This window comes from Coptis chinensis, chromosome 3 (assembly GCF_015680905.1).
Source record: "Coptis chinensis isolate HL-2020 chromosome 3, ASM1568090v1, whole genome shotgun sequence".
Taxonomy (NCBI): domain Eukaryota; kingdom Viridiplantae; phylum Streptophyta; class Magnoliopsida; order Ranunculales; family Ranunculaceae; genus Coptis; species Coptis chinensis.
In genome coordinates this window covers 66,244,588-66,265,001 of record NC_141458.1, presented here as the reverse complement: position 1 = coordinate 66,265,001, position 20,414 = coordinate 66,244,588, and the positions used below count along the sequence as shown (strand labels likewise).

Here is a 20,414-nt window from a genome sequence, read left to right as displayed (position 1 = left end):
AAACATTGTTCACGTGAATAGTATTTAAAAAAAAAGATTGATTAGAGATTATTACAACAACAAAAAAAAAAGAAAAATTGTTCACGTGAATAGTGTGTGTGTGTGTGTTTTTAAGATTGATTAAAGATTATTAAAAAAAAACACACACACACTGTTCACGTGAATAGTGTGTGTGTGTGTGTGTTTCTTTTTGTTTTTTTAAGAATTAATTTTTAAGATTGATTAAAGATTATTTAAAAAAAAAAAAAACACTGTTCACATGAGCTCGCTAACGCAGTTAGCGAAACCGTTAGTGAAATTGGACGGAAAAGAGACTGAGGTACTAAATTGAAACAAATTGATAATTCGTAGTACGAATGGACGAGAAATAAAGTATAGGTACCATTTAGAAAAAAAGGTGAAAGTACGTGGTACTAAATAGTCATAAACTCTTTAGAATTTGATATTTAGTGATCGTGTGATGGAATAGTTGGGCCACACAATAATCTCTCCTTCATCAATAAAAGCATTACGGTCTTATAAATTACTCATCAACAAATAATATACATACCTTGTCTCCTCATAATGCTTTGGGAAAAAGTGAGTAGTCCCAAGTCAAGTAAAGAATCTTTGCAAAGCTATATAATTAACGTGTATCATATATGTTCTACATACATAATTTTCTAATCATCATTACATTCCTTTCTAATTAGCAAATAGTGTAATTTTTGGATAGACCTACATTAGAGATATTGCAATGGACATGCAACAAGCAGTGAATTCTTCAAATGATATATTATCAGATCCACGTTCGCCTGTGATCCAAAAAGCCGTCACTCAAGTGCTTGATTACAAGGAATATGTTGTAGCAATTGCTTACTAGAGTTGGAATGGTTTGACAAGTAAAAGGGTACTAAAGTACGTGGCAATACAAACATTATTCAAGTCCGAGCTCTTTGACATTCTTATATGGGTGATAGTTCGAAATAAGCAATCGAGTATGAAAAACTTCCAAATGTAAATAACGCAACAACTGCAAATTCCCTATCCAAGTGATGTAGATTGCATTCTAACTCTTAAGAGTGCACATTATTAGATGATTCTAATTTCGTCCACCAATGTTCGACATCATGAAATTGTTACCCTGGAAAATTTGTCGAATAAGGTGCATCGACATAACTAATTAGTGGCGGAGCCAGGAATTTAAGTGAGGGTGAGCCACTCAGAAACCAAACATAAAAAAAAAAATAAAAAAAATAAAAATACACTAATTTTTTTTTAACTAAAAATTCAAACCCGATCACAAAACAAATATATTTTGAACATAAAAAAAAAATCATATAAAATGATTGTAATAAATGTAATATAAAAAAATAAAATAAAATAATTCAATCTAAACAAGTACTTCTTCATAGTTGTTCTCGGCGGCTTTCTTTTTTGTCATCCTTCTTTATTTTTTGGAAGCGTTGTAAGATCAATTCGGTATCAATGCTATCAAAAACTTCTTTTTCAATGTATGTTATTAAATAATCATTCAACCATTCATCCGCCATCCCGATTGTATAGACAATATTTTATGATATTCATAGCAAAAAATGCCCTCTCCACGGTAGCAGTAGCAATAGGTAAAATTAGCGCCAACTTAATCAACAAATACACAAGTGGGTACACAATGTTTTTTATCGTCTCAACCATTTTTTGGCTAGACTGCTAATTCCATTTACTTTATCAAACTTAGTATCAGAACGCACATTAATGATATAATTCTCAAGATGATCCGCTAATTCCATTTGATCTATTTCTGAAAAATCATTGAGATAAAATCGAGCAAAATGAATCAACTTTTGTTTATTGAAAGCAGCAAACGACTCACAACCCGCTTTGATGTAGGATGTTCAACACCACCATCCTCAGTTTCTTGGTGACTTCGCTTTGAAGAGAATCCTACTTCAACACTAACAACATGATCTGTGTTACTAGTTGGTCTGTGTTACTAGTTGGTTGAGCGGGCAACGACTTTTCTTTTATCAAATACTTTAACATAGTTATTTAAACAATTAAAATAAACCACCAATCAATTTAATTGATATTGCACGAATTAAAATAAATCATCAATAATGTGTACAAAATAAAATAATAATCACAAACATATAAAAATCTAAATAATATGGTTTAGGAATCAATACAAAAAGACGATAAAAAATTAAATAATATAAGGGTTACCTAGTTACCTCCACAAAATCGGTAAGTGTAAAGGTGCTTGTTTGGGTAGAAGAGTAGAAGACTTAAATTTTAATTAAAGTAATAGAGAATGGATGAGAAGAGAAATAGAATAACTCATAGGTTTTTTTTTTTTTTTTTTTTTTTTTTTTTTTTTTTTTTTATTTTTTTAATGAATACGAGAGAATTTCTTTGTTTGGGTTTATATATGGGTGTGCTTTTTCCGTGGAGTGATTTGTTGAGTTTTCTATTTTCTTTTTTTAGTACTTTGTTCTTTTTACTACATCAAGTACTGAAATATATAACACGTTAGCACAGCACATACATGACTTTTTGTTTAGTTATGTTTCTACTTCAAGTACTCAAGTACGTGTGAGTACGTACATCAGTGGCACATGGGCCAATTATTTTTTGCTTATTAACTTGTGCCATTTTGTAATTAACTGAAAACCTTTTTATTTTTTTTTGGTAGAGTTGAGAGTACACACCCTGGCCCCCCTGGCTCTGCCACTGTAACTAATGTACTCTCCAAATCTTAAAGGCCATATTACTCCAGATGTTATCTTGGAATGCATCTTGTACTTCTCTCTCTTTGGTACAGTCAGAATCCATAACCTTCTAAGGTTTTGGTTCGCAGAGGGGCTTATTGGGGATCCCACCAAGCATCTGGATGCAATTTTCAATTCAGGGAAGGCCTTATTGGATGAGCTGCAAGATCGTCACATAATGGAATTTAGAGGTGGCTTGGGGGAAGATATATAGGGGTGATGTTCTTGAGTTGCAAATGGCAGCAAATTCTTGACAAAATGATCAATAAAGGTGATATATTTTTTTCCTTAAATTTTATGTGTTATAATTCTGATACACGTTGGGATTTACATAAGTGGGAAATCATAAACCGGGTTTCCTTTAACAATAATCCAAAAGAATCTCCCCATTATACTCCTAATTGCACCAAGGTCTCAACGATCTTCTATGTTGGATCAGACCTGCATGGACTTCCACAATGTTTTTTTGAAAATATGAAGAATGTTAGACTTGTTAGCTTTTCACAAACATCTCTCCCGTATGTTTCTTCTTCACTTCCTTGTTTGGGTAAGTATCTTAAGTTGCTTTGCCTTCAGGGAGATGCACCACATCTTTTCATATATCAGACTGGCTAATCATATATCCCACATAAATTTCTGTCAGAATGAGTTGTAATACAACTATTACAGCATAACATATCAATTTAGCGCGTAAAATAAATTAGAAATAATGCCACTACTATAGCCCTGATTTAATTCAGCGAGAATGTCAACAATAGAGAAAATGGAATTATATATCATTCACCATACCTATAATTAGACATATGCAAAATTAACATATGCAATTTCATGGTTAAGAGAAAGTAAATCAGAGGACACATTCTCACATCAGAAGCCTCTGTAAGTTTATTTACTATAGGGTATGCCCGTGCCCTACGCCCCGAGACCTCGGAGACCTGCTTGCAAAGACCACCTCGACAACTCATGGCCCGTGCAGAAGGCGCATACACATCTTAGGTGCAAAATATTCGGCGCCATACCAGCGAAATAACTTAATTTATAAGTCCAGCCGCAAGGCCATCCCAATTACCCATTATCTATATGCACAAATCAATTGGAGGCCTAACAATTTATGGGCTAGCCCAACAATTTATAAGTCCAGCCGCAATTGTTGACTTTTAGTTGATTTTTGGACAGATCCCCATGGTATTGGTTACACTTAACAAAATTACACAAACTCTCCAAACACTTGGATCTGCCATGTCACAACTTACTAAAAGACCATTGCTTTTTATTATATAGATATAGATTCCATCCCTACTTTATTCAGTAACTTGTCACAAAGGGAATTTCAGGGCTATTTTGTGCCTAAGAAATGAAAGTGGCAAAAGTCAAACTTCCACTGCGGCCTAATTAACTCAGAGAAGCGACTGAACTTGAACACACCCCCTCCCCCGTTTTGATTCTATTATCTTGGCTATTGTTCTATTTATGGTCAAGAATGATTATTAAATTCGAGAAACTTCGACATCACACTAACTTGAACCACCGAAGGGTGATTTGGATAGAACCTCCCCATTATTTGATGATTTTCCAATGTTTTGGATCATGTTAAAAGGGCTGCAAAGACAATTCTCATTCAATAAATCGGGTAGTGATTTGCACATATGTTCTAGACTCATTCATCTAAATGGACTTAAACATAGAAGAACATCAATTAAGCTAAATGAAATAAGAACAATATGAGAAACAAATACATAATAAGACTCCAACAAGTGGTTTGAATGAGGACATCAAAACAAGTACCAAAAGAGCACCCACAAAAGCGCCAAGAACAAAAAAGTAGCAAAAGTCTGAGGATAACATTGTTGACAATCATAACTCTTCCAAACCCCGGCCTCGTTAAGCCAATGTCAATGTCATTATCATAAATCCCAAGCCTTGAGGAAACTTCATCGAAGAAGTATGTAATTATCTGTTTTAAATTAGTTAAATTGGTGAGTAGGAAATACTATATATAGTAAAGAGAAGAAAGAAATTTACAATTTAGAAGTGAAACAATGAGCGATTGTATTCACCTCTAGACTCTTTTCTAGTTTTGGAACAAGCAAATATGTAACCCCAAAACTCAAACAATTACAAACCTATGACACGTGGTTTTTATAGTCAAATTTCGGCAGCATCTCCTCTGTATTTTTAACATTTCATAAATATAAACCTGTCATAACCTGAAAATCACAATCATATATTTCTCATTGGTTAATCCATTTACTTAACCGTCTCGACAGATGCCAGAGCTGTCAAATAACTGGCTTACAAAAATGAGACCACTTCAACATTATGACTTAGTACACCAAAGTATTTGACCTAATGCCAGATCATCAAAGCACCTCGTACAAAGTCATTACCGAAAACACAAGTAAAATACATACATCAGAGTCCCATAACTATCAAAAGGTCTACACCTATAACAAATGATATTTACAATGTATACATATACCATATTTTCTAAAATTTTCATTGGGGTAGTTCCATAAACGCCGACTTTTCAGAACGCTAATAAATCAAAGAACAAACAATAGCCACAGAAATGCTACCTACACTAAAATACCTATAAAAGCAACAGAACCAAATCAAAGCTCAAATCAATCAAAATTAATACTTTTTGACAAACCCAAAACCAAAAAATAGAACCCTTAATAAATAAGCAAATAAATACTGTAACAACACCAGAAGAAGCTCAGAGTAAACCTTTACATAGAAGAAAACAAATAATTCATCTCGGCTAAAACGATTTTAAAATGAACTGAATCTTTACATGGAAAATCAAAGAGATTGAGTTATAAGAGAAGAGATGTTACCTGTTTCACTTGATTTGAGAATCAGCAGAGATCACTAAGTTATAGTGATTGGCCAAGGTCCCATCGTCACGTTCATGGATGAAAAAATTAAACAACACAATAAGTAGAGACCGGGGAAGGAAAAATGAAAAAAATGAAAAGGAACATACACGAGAATCAGTGAGAGATCACTAAGTTTGAAGATATGAGAATTGAAATTTCTTCGTTCAGCTAAATACCATATAAACAGACGTCACCATTTAGTAGGAATTGAAATAGATTTGTATAGAACTATAAATTCAGGTGTTGTAAGATCAAAAAGAAGAAATTAGGGGAAAAATAACTAACCAAGGTTCAAAAAAGTTCTTTAACATAATCTTACGACAAAATGTAATTACACACCAACTTCATAAAACCTACATAATTTGAGCGAAGCAAATTAACCAAGTAAGAGCAAATACAAATGTATCAATTTGATGACTATAAATTCAATGAGAAACTACTCAACACGTGACTATAAATGAAAAGAACTTACGGATTATAGTAAGACTTACGGGTAAACAAAGTTTGGGGTGTGACTTTTCTGAATTTGGAGGGAGGAGAATAATCGATTAAATGCGAAGAAGTGCACCTTGATAGTCGCGACATATAATTGACCGTGGCTGAAAACTTGGTCGCGAAGGTCAATCCCCACATACTTCACCCGATTGTCCTTGTGACTTATTTATAGTCATTGCATAAGCAACACACATACGAGGAAACCTGTCTTCTTGTCATATGAAAAGGAAAATCAAGAAGACGATGGTGACAAAGATATTCTGGGATTAAATGCATGATTACCGCTTTTTCACCAGTCAAAATTCTTGTGAAAAGAACGTGAGGTCGACAGTGGACCACCATCAATCGGGTTCCATTGCATAATCCATCTTTGGGAGCAATATTTCGCAACAACATTATAGGACAACCGACTTTTAGGTTGAGACGAAACGGTGGTAGACCAGCTGGATCAAGTGAGTTTAGGTACTCATTTGGGTATTGGTTAATATTGGCTGGATTCGTTGCATCCTCGTCTGCCATCTTGTCTGCAGCTAGAAAGAGAGTACTTTCCCCTGGGAACATATTTAAAGCTGCTGCATTAATATCATTGACATCATCATTGCGTCAAGGAGATAGAATTGTCTTTCGGTTAAATATTCCGTGTAACTGTGGTAGGTTGATTTAATGAGGATATGTAGTAGAAATGAGATCCCGAAGATTTGCACATCGATGAATTGTTGATGGTAGTTCAACTGTCTTGGGTCACTTCCTATCTAATTAACCAGAAAATAGTAATGAATATTAGTACGAATAAAAATAGTACAAAGAATGATGCAAATGAATATCAATATTAAGCAAAATAGTACAAAGAAAAATACACGGTTTGGTACCTCCATTAAGAAATTTCTTAACTTAATATTTGCAGAGTTTCCATTTTCCAATCGCATGTTTTGGGCAAGAGTTAGAACATGAATGTGACTCGGAGGAAGGAAGACGCAAGGAAGCACGCACAATCTGTGCTCGAACCCCTTTGGGTATAACGGAAGGCATTGGACGGAAGTCACCACCAAGTACAACTGTTATTCCACCAAAAGGTTTATTATTGTCGCGAGTATCCGGGGCGATCAATCGCTGCCTCCACACAAAACTTATTTTGCATTGGGACTTCATCCCAAATAATAAGTTTAGCTTCCCTGAATAATTAGGCATGCATTGAATTCTTACTAAACCCACAAGCGAGAGGTATCAAGAATATCTAGTGGGATCGCGAAGGTCGAGTGAGCAATCGACCACCGACCAATAGTAATGAAGCTATTCGGATGAAGCGACCATAATAACAATATGCCCCTCGGCCGACGACCGTAGCAGCGATTGTGTTGTAAACAAAAGTTTTGCCTGTTTCTGTTTGCTCCATTCAAAAGAAGAGTTTCCCTAAATTTTGGGAAACGGAATCTATCACTGTTTGATATGAAAAGCGTTGCTCTTGCATTTAGGAGAACCCTGTTGCCATGTGCTTTTGCATTTTGAGGATCAAACTGAAATTGTCGCTGGTCCCATATGAGTCGGTTTGCAACAACTAAGTTCCATCTTGTAGTTAACAAAGGCAACGGCATTAGAGGGAAATTAGCCAGTGATTTACCTGACTCTATCAAAATCTCATTTAAGAGAAATAAACCATAATCTTGCACTTCAGCAGGGGTAGGTTCTGGAATGTTGAACATTGTGCGAAGCTTATGTGGAAGGTCATCACATATATTTTCCCAAAAATCATTCCACAATGTTTGGGGTTGCAAAGGATTGCACTCTGCGAGAATAACACAAAATAGTCGGGCGAAGATGATATCCAGTCTGCATGACTGAAGCTTCCTGTAGACATTGCACCCATTCGCTGTCATCTTCCAGAAGTCCACGTGCAACACATGCATCTTTAAAAGTTGGAAGTGGAGGACCATTATCAATCCTTTTCAGATCATCAAATGATTGAGGTCCTTTTACAACGGTTAGAAGTAAGCGCAAGTAAAATCGCTCACGGAGTTAGGAGGGCGAAATACATTCTACCAATAGCAAATTTTTTCCCTCTCGTATCCTTCTTGTCCAAGTCCGAGATTGTTTGTTCGGACATAGTATTGGGGAAACTCTTGATAAGTGAGGCTTCTTGCTCTTAAATCTGATGCACAACAATCAAAGAAAGGATCAAAGTTGACTTTTGGTGCTCCGCCCTTGATAGTATATCATGTATTGGTTCATCGGCTTTATAAACTCTGCGGTGCATTCCAGGGAGATGAAGTGCCAAAGCGCACAAATGTGGGGAATCTCCTCATGAAGATGAAAACTTAATAATCTCCAAACTGCTTCCGGTGGGCCAATGTATCTCGCAGATCCAAGTATTGTTGGATCTCATCCAACTCATTCAACACTATTGTTGTCATGTCATGCCCTTTAAATATATACTTATGAATGTATTTAACACAACGGATCCCAAAGACAAACTTCGACATTAATATGGCGGTTGAACATCTTAGAAAGATAAGGATTATAAGGAACAACATCCCCTGTTATCAACTGTATGCCCCTCATTAATATATGATCTACCATTGTCGACGACGGTAGATAGGATATCCATCTTTATCCATGGTGGTAGCATCCGCAAAAGTCCGGGGGATAGTGATGCTTGCATCTACCATTTACCATGCATGGAGAGTTAGGATTATTTAGTCCACATGGACCATGAACCATACATGTGAGGACAACCAAATAACTTCGGGTTCGGTTTTCGGATCGAGAAACTCGCACATACAATGCGATCAACTTGAAAGCGGTATATCACGGATCTTGTCGGAATGTCGGAGATATATAAGTGCATGCATATGGGGCAACCAGCGTTTACGGAACTCAATGGTGTAGACATGTGCAACGGCATTACCAAGCACACCTTTCTTTTTAATTTCATTCATCAAGGCCCCCGGCTTTAGTTCAAAGACCACGGGCCCGCGACCTCGGGTCGATGAGTTTGCGATTTGGTGCTCGGACAATGCCTCAACAACTTCGTCCAGTCTTGGATTTGCAGTCATTGTGAGAAATATATCAGGATGCTTATTGTAGCGATGTGATGGCCATTGAATCGAAAAATTTCGAACATGTGCCTAGGGCTGCCGACACAAGATCTTTGGTAAGACCACTCGTCTTCAATCTGGTTTTCATCGAAAAGCTTCACCGCAACATCGGTGATACCTTGATAAAGTTCATTTCGAAGCTTGTCTTGTTGTAGCCTATAATATCTCATTTTGTTACGTTCAGTCCACGCCCATCCATCCACCGTAAACTCTTGAAATAGTTTGTGCCAGCGTAAGAAGATTGCAGAATATTCTCGTATGTTCAAATATCCGATAAGAGTAGAAATCCATCCGTGGTCAATCGGTCATTAGTATTTGAACGCCTCATATCGGTGACCACCCAAGCTCTCCATAAGGAAACATTAGCACATAATGCAAAGGCAAGTAAAATTTGGATGACATTCAGCGATCCGCATGAATTCTTGCCCTCCTTTAAGATATATCACAATATCCCTCATATTATCCGCTTTTTGCCATCCCCGGGTAAAATGATGACAATCTCATCGGTTGGCAAGTTATAACGACGACGTCTGTCTCTAGTAGCACTGTAATGCAAAAAGCAGGTACATTGAAGTTCTCACCATGTTGAAGAGAGGCAGATCTAAGAACATCGTATGCATGGCGAAAAAAGTAGAGAGAAGCAATTATCTTTGGAGCATAGTTGCATGAATTATCTTGAACATCGTGTTCAAACGGGGATTACGGTTGACGATATCCAATGCAAACTGGGATCATATATGTAAAGTCGAGTAAGTTGGCTGCCGCCCGGTGTCGTCGAATTAGAGATCCGGTTCTATGACGAACCTGACCATGTATAGTAAAAGGCCTTGGACCTCGTCCGGTAAAGACACGCTCATTTCCTCCAAGGCTCGTAAATGCGAAAAGCTTGGTTGTATTGTCTCATGTACTTCGAAATGACTTTGACTTTGCGATCATTTCCATCATATAAAGCTTTAAGGGCTGGAGGTAATGGCGTGAGTGGAGGCAATTTGACTTTCCCTTGCAAACAACAAGTCCCGAATCGATGGCGTGATAATGATGAATCTTTTAGTCGTTCATCCATCCAATGGAGTGCATTACAAAATGGACTTTGAACATCCATTCTCCCCAAAGGAGTGTCTTCCTTGTTCAATCGGACGATTAGAAACAATATTGTCAACCGTCTTCATCATCACTTATGTCGGCATTATTAGCAGAAATTGGGCGGTCAAAATCATTATGGTGAAACTCCTCACAATATTGTGCGGGATCCCCAAATGGTTGTTGTCCGCAAGATAAATAATTGTATATATTTTGACAAAGGTGCTATTTTATTGGTATTCCAATTTCAATAAGTGTGAAGAAGTATACCATAAATTTCGGTTAGTTGATGATGATGTAGAAGCTGCATTTGTCGAATGTGATGTTGGATGGACAAAGGATGAGGTAGAAGACCTCTGATTCTGGCGTCTTTGCGAAGAAACTTGTGATGTTAGGTCGGATCTTATGGTTTTCTTTGAAACTATAAACCAAACCACAAAGAACCAAGAGAAAGATGTAATAAACCACGTACTAACCTTGCATTTTGGTGAGATGGTGTTGGTACAAAGTTCTCATTGGTTGAATGTGGAATTGCATGAGGTAAGGATCTGAGCGCGAAAGAGATACATGTACTACAATGAAACTTGCAAGGTGAGTTATATATAGATTTTGATTAAAGAAAATCGCTAAGTGAAGTACTCACATGTTGTTTTGATCCGATGAATCGGCATGGGCACTTGATGTGACACGCGTTCGAGGGAGTGTAAATAGCCTTACAGGATTAAGGAATGATAGAGATTTCGAAGAGACTGAAGAAGAAGAAAGACGCGTCGGTATGGTGTTGCATGAGGTGTAACTGGACTATTATGTGTTTGATGCTTATCGGCTTGAAGTGGAGTTTGTGGAAGTGAATGAGAGTCATTCAATGTTGAACTCATCGGTTGGTGGTCAATGACATGACGGGTGACTACTTGTGCACTTTGGATGGTGAAGTTTGTGCTTTGCCAATTAGGTTAGTGCTCCTTTTCTTTCCTTGAGAACACGTTGTCCTAGTATTCTATTTGTTATCTGCACCTAATTATAAGTATAATCAACCGAATAGATTGGGAGAAAGAGGAATGCATGGATGATAGCAAAGATGGTAGTTAGTATTAAAATTAGAAAACGTGAAATGTAAAGATGGATGACCACATGCAACACAGTTGGTGGGTAAATATTATACATATAAGCAGGCATTAAATGGAAGTTATTAAATAGCGATGAATTTACTACAATTATAGTGTACAAAAACACCTTTTTGACAATGCATGAGCAATTATAGTATTATTTTAATTAAAGCTTTTCTTACATGAGAACCGGATGGCGGGAGAAGTGCTTGATGCTTGTCAGCTTGAAGTGGAGTTTGTGGAAGTGAAGGAGAGCCATTCAATGTTGAACCCATCAGTTGGTGGTCAATGACATGACAGTTGCCAATTAGTTTAGTGCTCCTTTCTCTTTCCCTTCGAGCACGCTGTCCTAGCATTCTATTTGTTATCTGCACCTAATTATAAGTATAATCAAGCGAATAGTAAAGATATGAATGCATAGATAATAGCAAATATGGCAGTTAGTATTAAAATTAGAAAACGTGAAATGTAAAGATATGAATAAAGTAGTCAAGGATAATAAGTGATCGAAGACCCAAAAATAAAAGCAAATTGTAAATGAATAGATGGATGACCACATGCAACACAGTTAGTGGGTAAATATTATACATTTATACATATAAGCTAGCATTAAATGGCAGTGAATTTACTACGATTATAGTGTACAAAAACACCTTTTGGATAATGCATGAGCAATTATAGTATTACATTTTAATTAAAGCTCATCTTACATGAGAATCGGATGGCGGGAGATGAGATAGAGGAACACTATCTGATGGGCGCTGCACATTTATAAAGCAAAAGAAAAAAATAAGACAATGCAATATACATAAACAACAGTGTAGAAAAATAATTCGCAAGTAGGGAAATGAGATTCATAAAGTCAGTATATTAAATGGCAGTGAAACACCTTATGGACACGATACATCAGGCCATTACATTTTTTTTTAACCGGATGGCGGGAGATTAGATAGAGGACATTTATAAAACAAAAGAATAAATAAGGCAATGCAAGAGAGAAATACCTGGAAGCCAAGAGGCGGTTGAAGATTGAGCCTATCTTGGGGGGGAACAAAGACATGTTTGTTTTGGTTTGAAGGTTCCTTAAAGGAGTCCATAGGGCATTTTCCTTTGTCAAGAATTGGTTGCGTAGGAAGCTATAAATATTTGAAAGAGAGTTGAAAAATGTGATGTAAAACCAATAAGAGGGTAACTCAAAGTATGTTAATAGAAGTTATCAATACCTGGGGGCGAGCAGGTCGTTGAGGAGTAGGTGGCTGAAGGTAGAGTCCATCTTGAACTGGAACATAAATATTGTTTTTCTTGTTCGAAGGATCCTTATAAGGGTCTATTGGACGTTTGCCCTTATCTATGGGATCCTGTAGAAACAAATAGAAATAGATACTCAATAAAACCTACAGAAACAAACATAAAAAGATAGGTGGGGATAACATACCATTGAAAGTCGAATCTACAATGAAAAAGGGTGCCTAAAAAAAAGACAAAGCAGTAGTGATTATTTCGCATGTAAAGGTAGTAGTACTTAGGCGTAAACACAGATAAAAATTAGGTGGCAATAAATAAAACAAAAGGGATTTAAAAAAGTAGAGGGTAGCTGACGGTAGTAAACCACGAGCAGTGATTATTTCGCATGTAAAGGTAGTAGTAGGGTTTCGCATGTAAACACAGATAAAAATTAGGTGGCAGTAAATAAACAAAAGGGATTAAAAAAATTAGACGGTAGTAAACCACGCCGAAATTTAAAAAAAAACGAAAAACAAATGAGAAATAAAAATCAGACGATTTAGTTACATGCTTTAATTTTAACTAAAAGGGAGAGGTAAGACTTGGCACTTAATTTTAATTTTAATTTTAATTTAGTTACATGATTTATTGAACAATTGCTGTTATATATACCGTCAAAATACTACACCTATTAGTGTTCTAGAAAACGGCCTATTAGTGTTATTATTAAAACGGCCTATTTATGTGTCTGAACATTCTTGGATTGCTGTTTTAGTGTTATAGGATTAAGTTATTTAATTACATTCTTGGATTGCTGTTATATATACCGCAAAATACTACACCTATCTTCCGAATATTAATGTGTCTTATTATTAATTAATGTGTCCGAACATTAAAACGGCCTATTAATGTGTCGAACATTGTTTTAAACGGCCTATCAATGTCCGAACATTAAAACGGCCTATCAATGGTATAAATGTCTATAGGAAGCTATTAACGTAAGCTATTAACACCTTGGCTCCAATGTCCGAACGTTGATAACATAAGCTATTAAAACGGCCTATCAAGATATTAATGTGTCTAACATTGCTTTTGAACTTCAACACACTTGATAACGTAAGCAATGATGACCACCACTTAAGCAAATAAAATGTTAGAATCATCGAAAAAAGCAACAGAATTTCAGCCGTTTTTGGCTCCAAGAACCAACCAACTTGAACAATTCATAATACAACCAAGCTGAATTGTTCAAACACAGCCATATGATTACATTGTCCAAAAGAACCAAAGATGATTTTAGAAGAATTAGGACGGGAAAAATAGATAACTTAAATAGGGACAACAGGTACAAAGAAGAAATTATCGATGATAAGACTCAAATTCTAATCTCGAACAATACTAATCAATCGAAATTATTGTAACATGAGCTAGAAAATAAAACAACTACATAACATGAACTAATGTGCATTTCGTCTTTAAGGGGTCCGGGTAATACCCAAGAGTGGGATTCGGAACCCGTAATGGGACGAAGGAAGTGAGGGAGAGTTGGGATAGAGGCATTGTTGGAATTGGTGGTAGGTCCAGGTTTGGGTGCAAGATTGGATCCGGGTTTAGAATTGGAGGTTGGGAGGTACAAGAGGATTATTTTCTAGAGCAGGTAAAATAGGGAACATCACCGCTCCCGTGTAGTAGGAACGTATTCAAGCCGATGGTAGCGGAGATGGAGTGGCTTCAAGTTTGTTATTTGCATTTAACGGTCGACGATCGCCACACATGAGTAAGCATTGCAGTGAAACAATAAGCACAACAATGTGTGCGAGAAATAAAACAACAGATGTAAAGAGTCCAAACCGACATCGCAAAACAAAGCATGCCCGGTTAAGACAAAGCGGCATCACCAAGCGAGCAAACAATAATAATAATAATTATTATTATTATAATAATAATAATAAAAGGGTCACCAGATGTAGTGCCAATAGTTCAAGACGCTACCTTGAGGAGTTCTAAAGTGATATCTGAGTCGATGTCATAACACGATATTCATTAACGAAGTGATCCTTTGAGCCAATTATGCCAACAATCATCCCAAGTATGTCAATTTTCCTTCTATTCCTGCTACCCTTCAATGGGTCACCTCTGAGGATCAGGGTTCCCACCGCAAAATAGCAAACACCAAGGATAGGGTTAAAGAACTATAAATGGAAGCCATGGATCTTAAATTAAAGTAAGAATAGGGTATTGATGTTTTGTTTGAAGATGAGGAAAAGATCCAGTAGATCCGAGTGTTAGGGCGTAAGGAAGCATACTCTTTGGGATTGGCTTATTTTGCCATGTCACAACTTAGAAAAGACAATGGTAACCACTGGATGGAGGCCCTGCGGGCCCCACACCATTGTGTTTTATTAGATAGATATGAAGAATGTTAGACTTGTTAGCTTTTCACAAACATCTCTCCCGTATGTTTCTTCTTCACTTCCTTGTTTGGGTAAGTATCTTAAGTTGCTTAGTTTGCAAAGATGTAAACATTTTAAGCATCTCCCAGTTTCTTACTTGAGAGCTTTTGATCTTTACTAGAATCCTTGACCTTTCTGAATGTCCGAACATATACTACTTGCCAGCCTCAATATTTTGTCTTCTCAACCTCGAGGAGTTGTTGCTTAAAAATGTGAAAATATAAGTGTTTTACCTTATTCTATTCAACGGTTGGAAAAACTTCAATTTCTTGATCTTTTTGACACCAAATTATATGAAATCTGATAAACACCCAAAACTGTAATATAAAACTCCGTAGAGATATAACATTTTAGTTAATTATGTGTTTAATAATTATGAATTAATTATATTTTTGTGCTTTTACAGGTTTTTGCAATTAACATAAAAATGAGGATAAAAGCCAGTATTTAAGTTCGGAATAGTGTGTCTACATGAAGTACTCCGATTTAGTCATGTGAAGCTCCATGAAGCCTAACCAAAGCTCGGGATTCTAGCAGGACATTTCTAGATCAGAACAGGGTTAACGTGCCAAAAACTTCCGACAAACATATCTTCTGAACTTGGACTCTAACTCTAGCAAGTGAACCATCAGAACAATTAGTGCGACAAGCTCTATCCAATGCTAGATTTTGCAGAAAATCAACTTTTGAACCTGTTACTGGATAGAGTATGTGGACCCACTATACAGACCCACATAATTTGGTTGCTAATGACCAAAATCACACGTCAAGCTATCATCATGTGTCCCCACGTGAATCAAGCTCTCAAAGTCAAGTGGCATTAAAACTATGAAAGACTTTTGTGTGCACAAAGTTTTGATTAGGTGGGCATGAAAGTCTTGATTAGGTGGCATGAAAATCTTGATTAGGTGGCATGAAAGTTTTGATTAGTTGGATGGTAAAAGTCTTGATTAGGTGAATTAAATTGATTGGTTGATTCACGTGGATGAAAGGAAAAATGAAGCACTCTCATATGCTTAAGAGAGTGGGGAGGTTTGAGTAAGGGGCTGACTAGAAAAACACTCCATTAGTTAGTTTTTTCAACTTTTGTTCCATAGTTTTTTTTAGCTTTTCATATTCTCTTCCAAGCAAGTTCTTATTTTTCTATCTTTCTAGTGTTGTAAATTTGAACCTTGTAGGAATCAAAGTAGCTAATAAAATCTTTTCTTCAAGTATAAATTTAGGAATTCTTCTCCTTCTCCTTCTTTCTTTCTTGAATTTTGTTTAGATTTTGACTGTAATGATCATGAGCTAAAACCCTCCCTGGTGGAGGGTTAATGACACTCATGTGAAGATCAGGCTCCATTTTAGGAGGTCTGAATCATTATTAGAAACTTAGGTTATATATTATATCCTGTCACAAAATGACAATGATCGACCAAATTTGGAGTTTGGAGCTCTAGATAAGGTCGCATGCGTGACCCATGTGACACTGGGGCTAGTCGCGCGCTCAACTCTCTAGTGAATCCAAGTTTTGAAATTTGAGCGACTGGTGTAGAATAGAACCAGGAATTGAAATGGTATTCAGAGATGAAATATCAGTTCAATTTCTCATGTTAGCAAGATAGGCTTAGAGATAGGTACATATTGTTAGGGATCGATGCTCTAATAATTTTTGGGTTTGCCTATGAACCCAAAACAGGTTAGAGATGGCATGATGCAGTCTTCTTAACAATGGAACTTGTTTAACATGAATAGACTTAACTCTCCACCCTTCTTTCTCTCTATCTCTACAAAAATTGTATACGTACAAAAGAGCGAAGATCAAATGGCACCGCTGCCAGCCTTAAGCCACAAGGAACCTCTCATATAAGCTAGAATAGCTCCAAGGGGAACCCCCCTCTCCTACCCTTTCATCTATTTCATTTTTCATTTTCCGTTTGGTTTGCGTTCAATTTTCTTCACATTTCGCTACTTACGATCGTACTGTGATTTTTTTGTGCATACAGGTACCTCTGATCCAGACCTGAAATAGAACCTACAGACACATCTAAGCACACTGTGAAAAACTGCGGTGTTGTAGTCTTCAGGGGGTCACGGGCGCGAGTGAATTAGTCGCCAACGCGATAGACAAGAGTCGGGCGCGCTACATTTCTGTCGCGCGCGCTACTATTTTGTGCCTTTCCCAGTTCAATTTTCAGTGTCAAAACCTCCTGTTCTGTGACACTTCAGTACTGTTCTTTGTACCTTGCATCTGTATTGGATTCTTCCAGTATGATTAGGATTCCGAAACGTTCGCGTGAATTTCGTTTCTTTGGTGGAGTTGCGGGACGCTCACATGTTCTAAATTTTTCATTCAATATTTGCATGATTAACCTGTGTTATATCTCGTATGTATAAAATAACATGATATGGACTATTATTTGCATGTTATGATAGATATATGTATGAATAATGTGTGTACGCATGTTAGTATATATATATATATATATATATATGTGTACGCATGTTAGTATATATATATACGTTTGAGTGATTCAGATTTGCTTGTTAATATTTATATATAGATATGAGTGGAATGTTATGTTTAATAATTTGATTTTGTCAAGAAAGAGGAGAACATTCCAACGAGGGTTAAAATCCGAGTTGGGTAAGTTGTTTTTAAGCCATTCGGGGTGAAGTTTCTCTCTATATGACATTCGCAATCTCACTGAGTATTGACGAAATCAAGTTTTTATGCAATACATGCATGGTTTAGTATAGTATCTTATTACGTATGTAATACATCGCATGTTTAGCGGATATTTTTGTATCGCATGATTAGTTCTTCAGTTGTTATGCATGTTAGGAACTTGTAAATAGCATGATTAGTGTGTAGTTGCCTATAACATGTATGCATGATACCTGTTTTTGTCATTACCTACATTGTAAGATATATTACATGCTTTGTGTTTTTCTTGCCTATATATTTCGTGCCGCAATAATAAAAAAAAATAAAAAAACGTAAAAAATTATTAATTAATTAAAATAATATTTGCATGTTTTGTGCCTTTATTGTCTGCATAAATTGTAAATAAATATCTTACTAAAAAAAATTCAAAATTTAAAATTTAAAAATCAAAAATATATTCCAACGGTGTCTAGGAAACTTGAAAGATTGAGGTTCTTTAATTAAGGAACGTGTTTGCACGGAAAACCTCTCTTGTATCTCTCTTGTGACCTGACTGTTGGTATATGCACACGTATTCCTCGCTTCACTACTATCTTTAGCAGCAGCTCAGGCCTATGTTGTTTATTTCTAATGCTTACGTCAATGATAAAATACATTCAAATACATGTAAAATTTTTGTTCCTTGTGTGCCTCAGATTAAAATTGTGTGCTTGCATGAGATTAAACTCTGGTCATAGTAAGGAATTTGAACATACTTATCATAGGAGAAAATATGATAGGTCATTGCGTAAGTTATCACCTCACCAAAGTTTTTCATCCGTTAATATACATCATCAAAATCCTCTGTCGCCATTAACTCCATTAGTTATGACAGGCGAAACTCCTCCCACTTAGAAGCCCTTTTCAGACTTCTATACTTACCTTACAGGAAGGACCTTCGTCCTGCATCAAACTTGAGGACATTGAGGGTGATTTTCGAATCCTGCCCAACGTTTTTGAATTGTTACCTGTTTATTATGGTTTAGGCCATGAGAAGTTGTACAATCACCTTCGTAGGATTTAGCAAGTAGCCACCACATTCCAACATCCATCTGTCTCCAATGAACAAGTCTTGCTAAGGTTGTTTCCTTTCACCTTAGCTGATAAAGCTTCAATTTGGTTAGCAGGTCAAACGCTACAATCTCTTGACACATGGGCTAAACTCGTGCAGTCATTCATTATCAAATTTTACACTCAGAAGAAAACTACTGAAATGCTTCAGACGATCCAATTCTTTCGCCAACATCCTCATGAATCTTTTATGGAAGCATAAAGTTGATTTACTGATCTTCTTTTAGAATGTCCCCATCATCAACTTGACACCACTGTCCTCGTTCGTTCATTCTTTAACGGTCTTTCTGATCATAAAAAAGAAGCGCTTGATATCATGAACGACGGTTGTTTCATGGACAAAGGAGCTACTGAGACATACACTTTTCTTGAAAAACAAGTAGCGAGAGGTACCCATTGGGGTAACATTGATTCTTCCAGATCATCTAAGGACAATGTTCCCAAAGCTACATCTATGTTTGAGGTCAAACCCAATCCAGAGTTAAAACCCTGATCTAATCCCTGACTAAGAAGATAGATGCTCTCGCAGTTTAAGTGAATGATCAAAAACCAAAACAGGTCATGAACGTTAGCACTTCCCTATGTCTTCTTTGCCTAAGTCCTGACCATCCTGATGCTTATTCTCCCTTGCTATATGATTCCACTTCACAACCATCTGAAGAAGCTTGGGCTTTCAACATCCCTAATACACCTTGGAGACAACATCCGAACTTCACTTGGCGACTAAATACACAACAGATGGCTCCTCCAGGTTTCACCAATCCGCATGTTCAACCATCAACCAACTATACTCCATACCGTCAAGGGAATAATCAGAAATACCACCAAGGTCAAAATTAGTTTCCAAGCAATTCAAATCCTAACTACCAAAAACAACCGCAGCCTTGTTCCAATCAATCAAAATTACGGCTATCATCCTCAGCTCATCAACAATAACCTTGAACTAGTGCCTGTTGCACCACATATGCAACTTTCTGCTGATAAGATGAATGAGACTTTACTGGCTTACATGAATCAACAATCTCAAATCCTAACATCTATCCAACAATCTCTTCAACTTTTAGGGTATGATAAGAGTCATAAAGGCATGTTTCCTGGACAAGCAGTTCCAAACCGCAAACACTGCCTTTGAAATGAATAATGCACTAGGTACAAGTAATCCAAACCATGGTGAGGTGAATGCAATCACTACTCTTTGATCTAGCAAAACTATAGACAATCAAATACGTATGACAGATGTTCACCCAATTAACTGCAACTGAAACTCCCAATGTACTTGCTTCTGATGTTGAACCTACGCTTGAAGTGCCAATTCCAACCAAGTCACCATCTACGACACTGGGAAATGAGCAAGCTGATCCGTATGCCAAATTTCGACCAAAGACACCGTTTCTTGCAAGTGTGAACTTACTTCCATATTACTTGTTCAAACAGCTAGGTTTGCATGCACTCAAACCTACCAACATGATTATGCAGTTAGCCAATCGCTCTATCAAGTATCCCAAAGGCATTGTGGAAAATGTTCTCGTAATATCCCATCAATTTTGTTATTCTGGATATAGAATTTGCCTGTGA

The 20,414-nt window shown here is 36.6% G+C and overlaps 1 protein-coding gene and 1 long non-coding RNA gene across 3 annotated transcripts; one reads left to right on the top strand and one right to left on the bottom strand.

The window, feature by feature from the left end:
• The first annotated feature begins 2,678 nt into the window (after positions 1 to 2,678).
• LOC147510455 (uncharacterized) lies at positions 2,679 to 16,295 on the top strand. Its single transcript, XR_015216796.1, has 2 exons — positions 2,679 to 3,018; positions 15,486 to 16,295. It is a non-coding gene; the product is annotated as an uncharacterized LOC147510455 (long non-coding RNA).
• Positions 11,373 to 14,637, bottom strand: LOC147510456 (uncharacterized). Of its 2 annotated transcripts, none has more exons than XM_086599324.1 (6): positions 14,619 to 14,637; positions 12,838 to 12,871; positions 12,626 to 12,760; positions 12,407 to 12,538; positions 12,113 to 12,163; positions 11,373 to 11,770 (listed from the first exon to the last, which is right to left on the bottom strand). In XM_086599324.1, the coding sequence occupies exons 2-6, from the start codon at positions 12,838 to 12,840 to the stop codon at positions 11,552 to 11,554; spliced, it is 540 nt and encodes a 179-aa protein (XP_086455450.1). In that variant the 5' UTR covers positions 12,841 to 12,871; positions 14,619 to 14,637; the 3' UTR covers positions 11,373 to 11,551. The 2 variants fall into 2 exon arrangements, with proteins under 2 accessions (XP_086455450.1, XP_086455449.1); XM_086599323.1 differs by having other exon boundaries at positions 11,375 to 11,776.
• Positions 16,296 to 20,414: the final 4,119 nt, after the last annotated feature.

What these genes read in the sequence shown, in the direction of transcription:
- LOC147510456 (XM_086599323.1), bottom strand. An exon ending in AACGACCTGCTCGCCCCCAG is followed by an intron (nt 12,539 to 12,625) that starts GTATTGATAACT and finishes AAATATTTATAG; the next exon opens with CTTCCTACGCAACCAATTCT. An exon ending in AACCGCCTCTTGGCTTCCAG is followed by an intron (nt 12,164 to 12,406) that starts GTATTTCTCTCT and finishes ATAAATGTGCAG; the next exon opens with CGCCCATCAGATAGTGTTCC.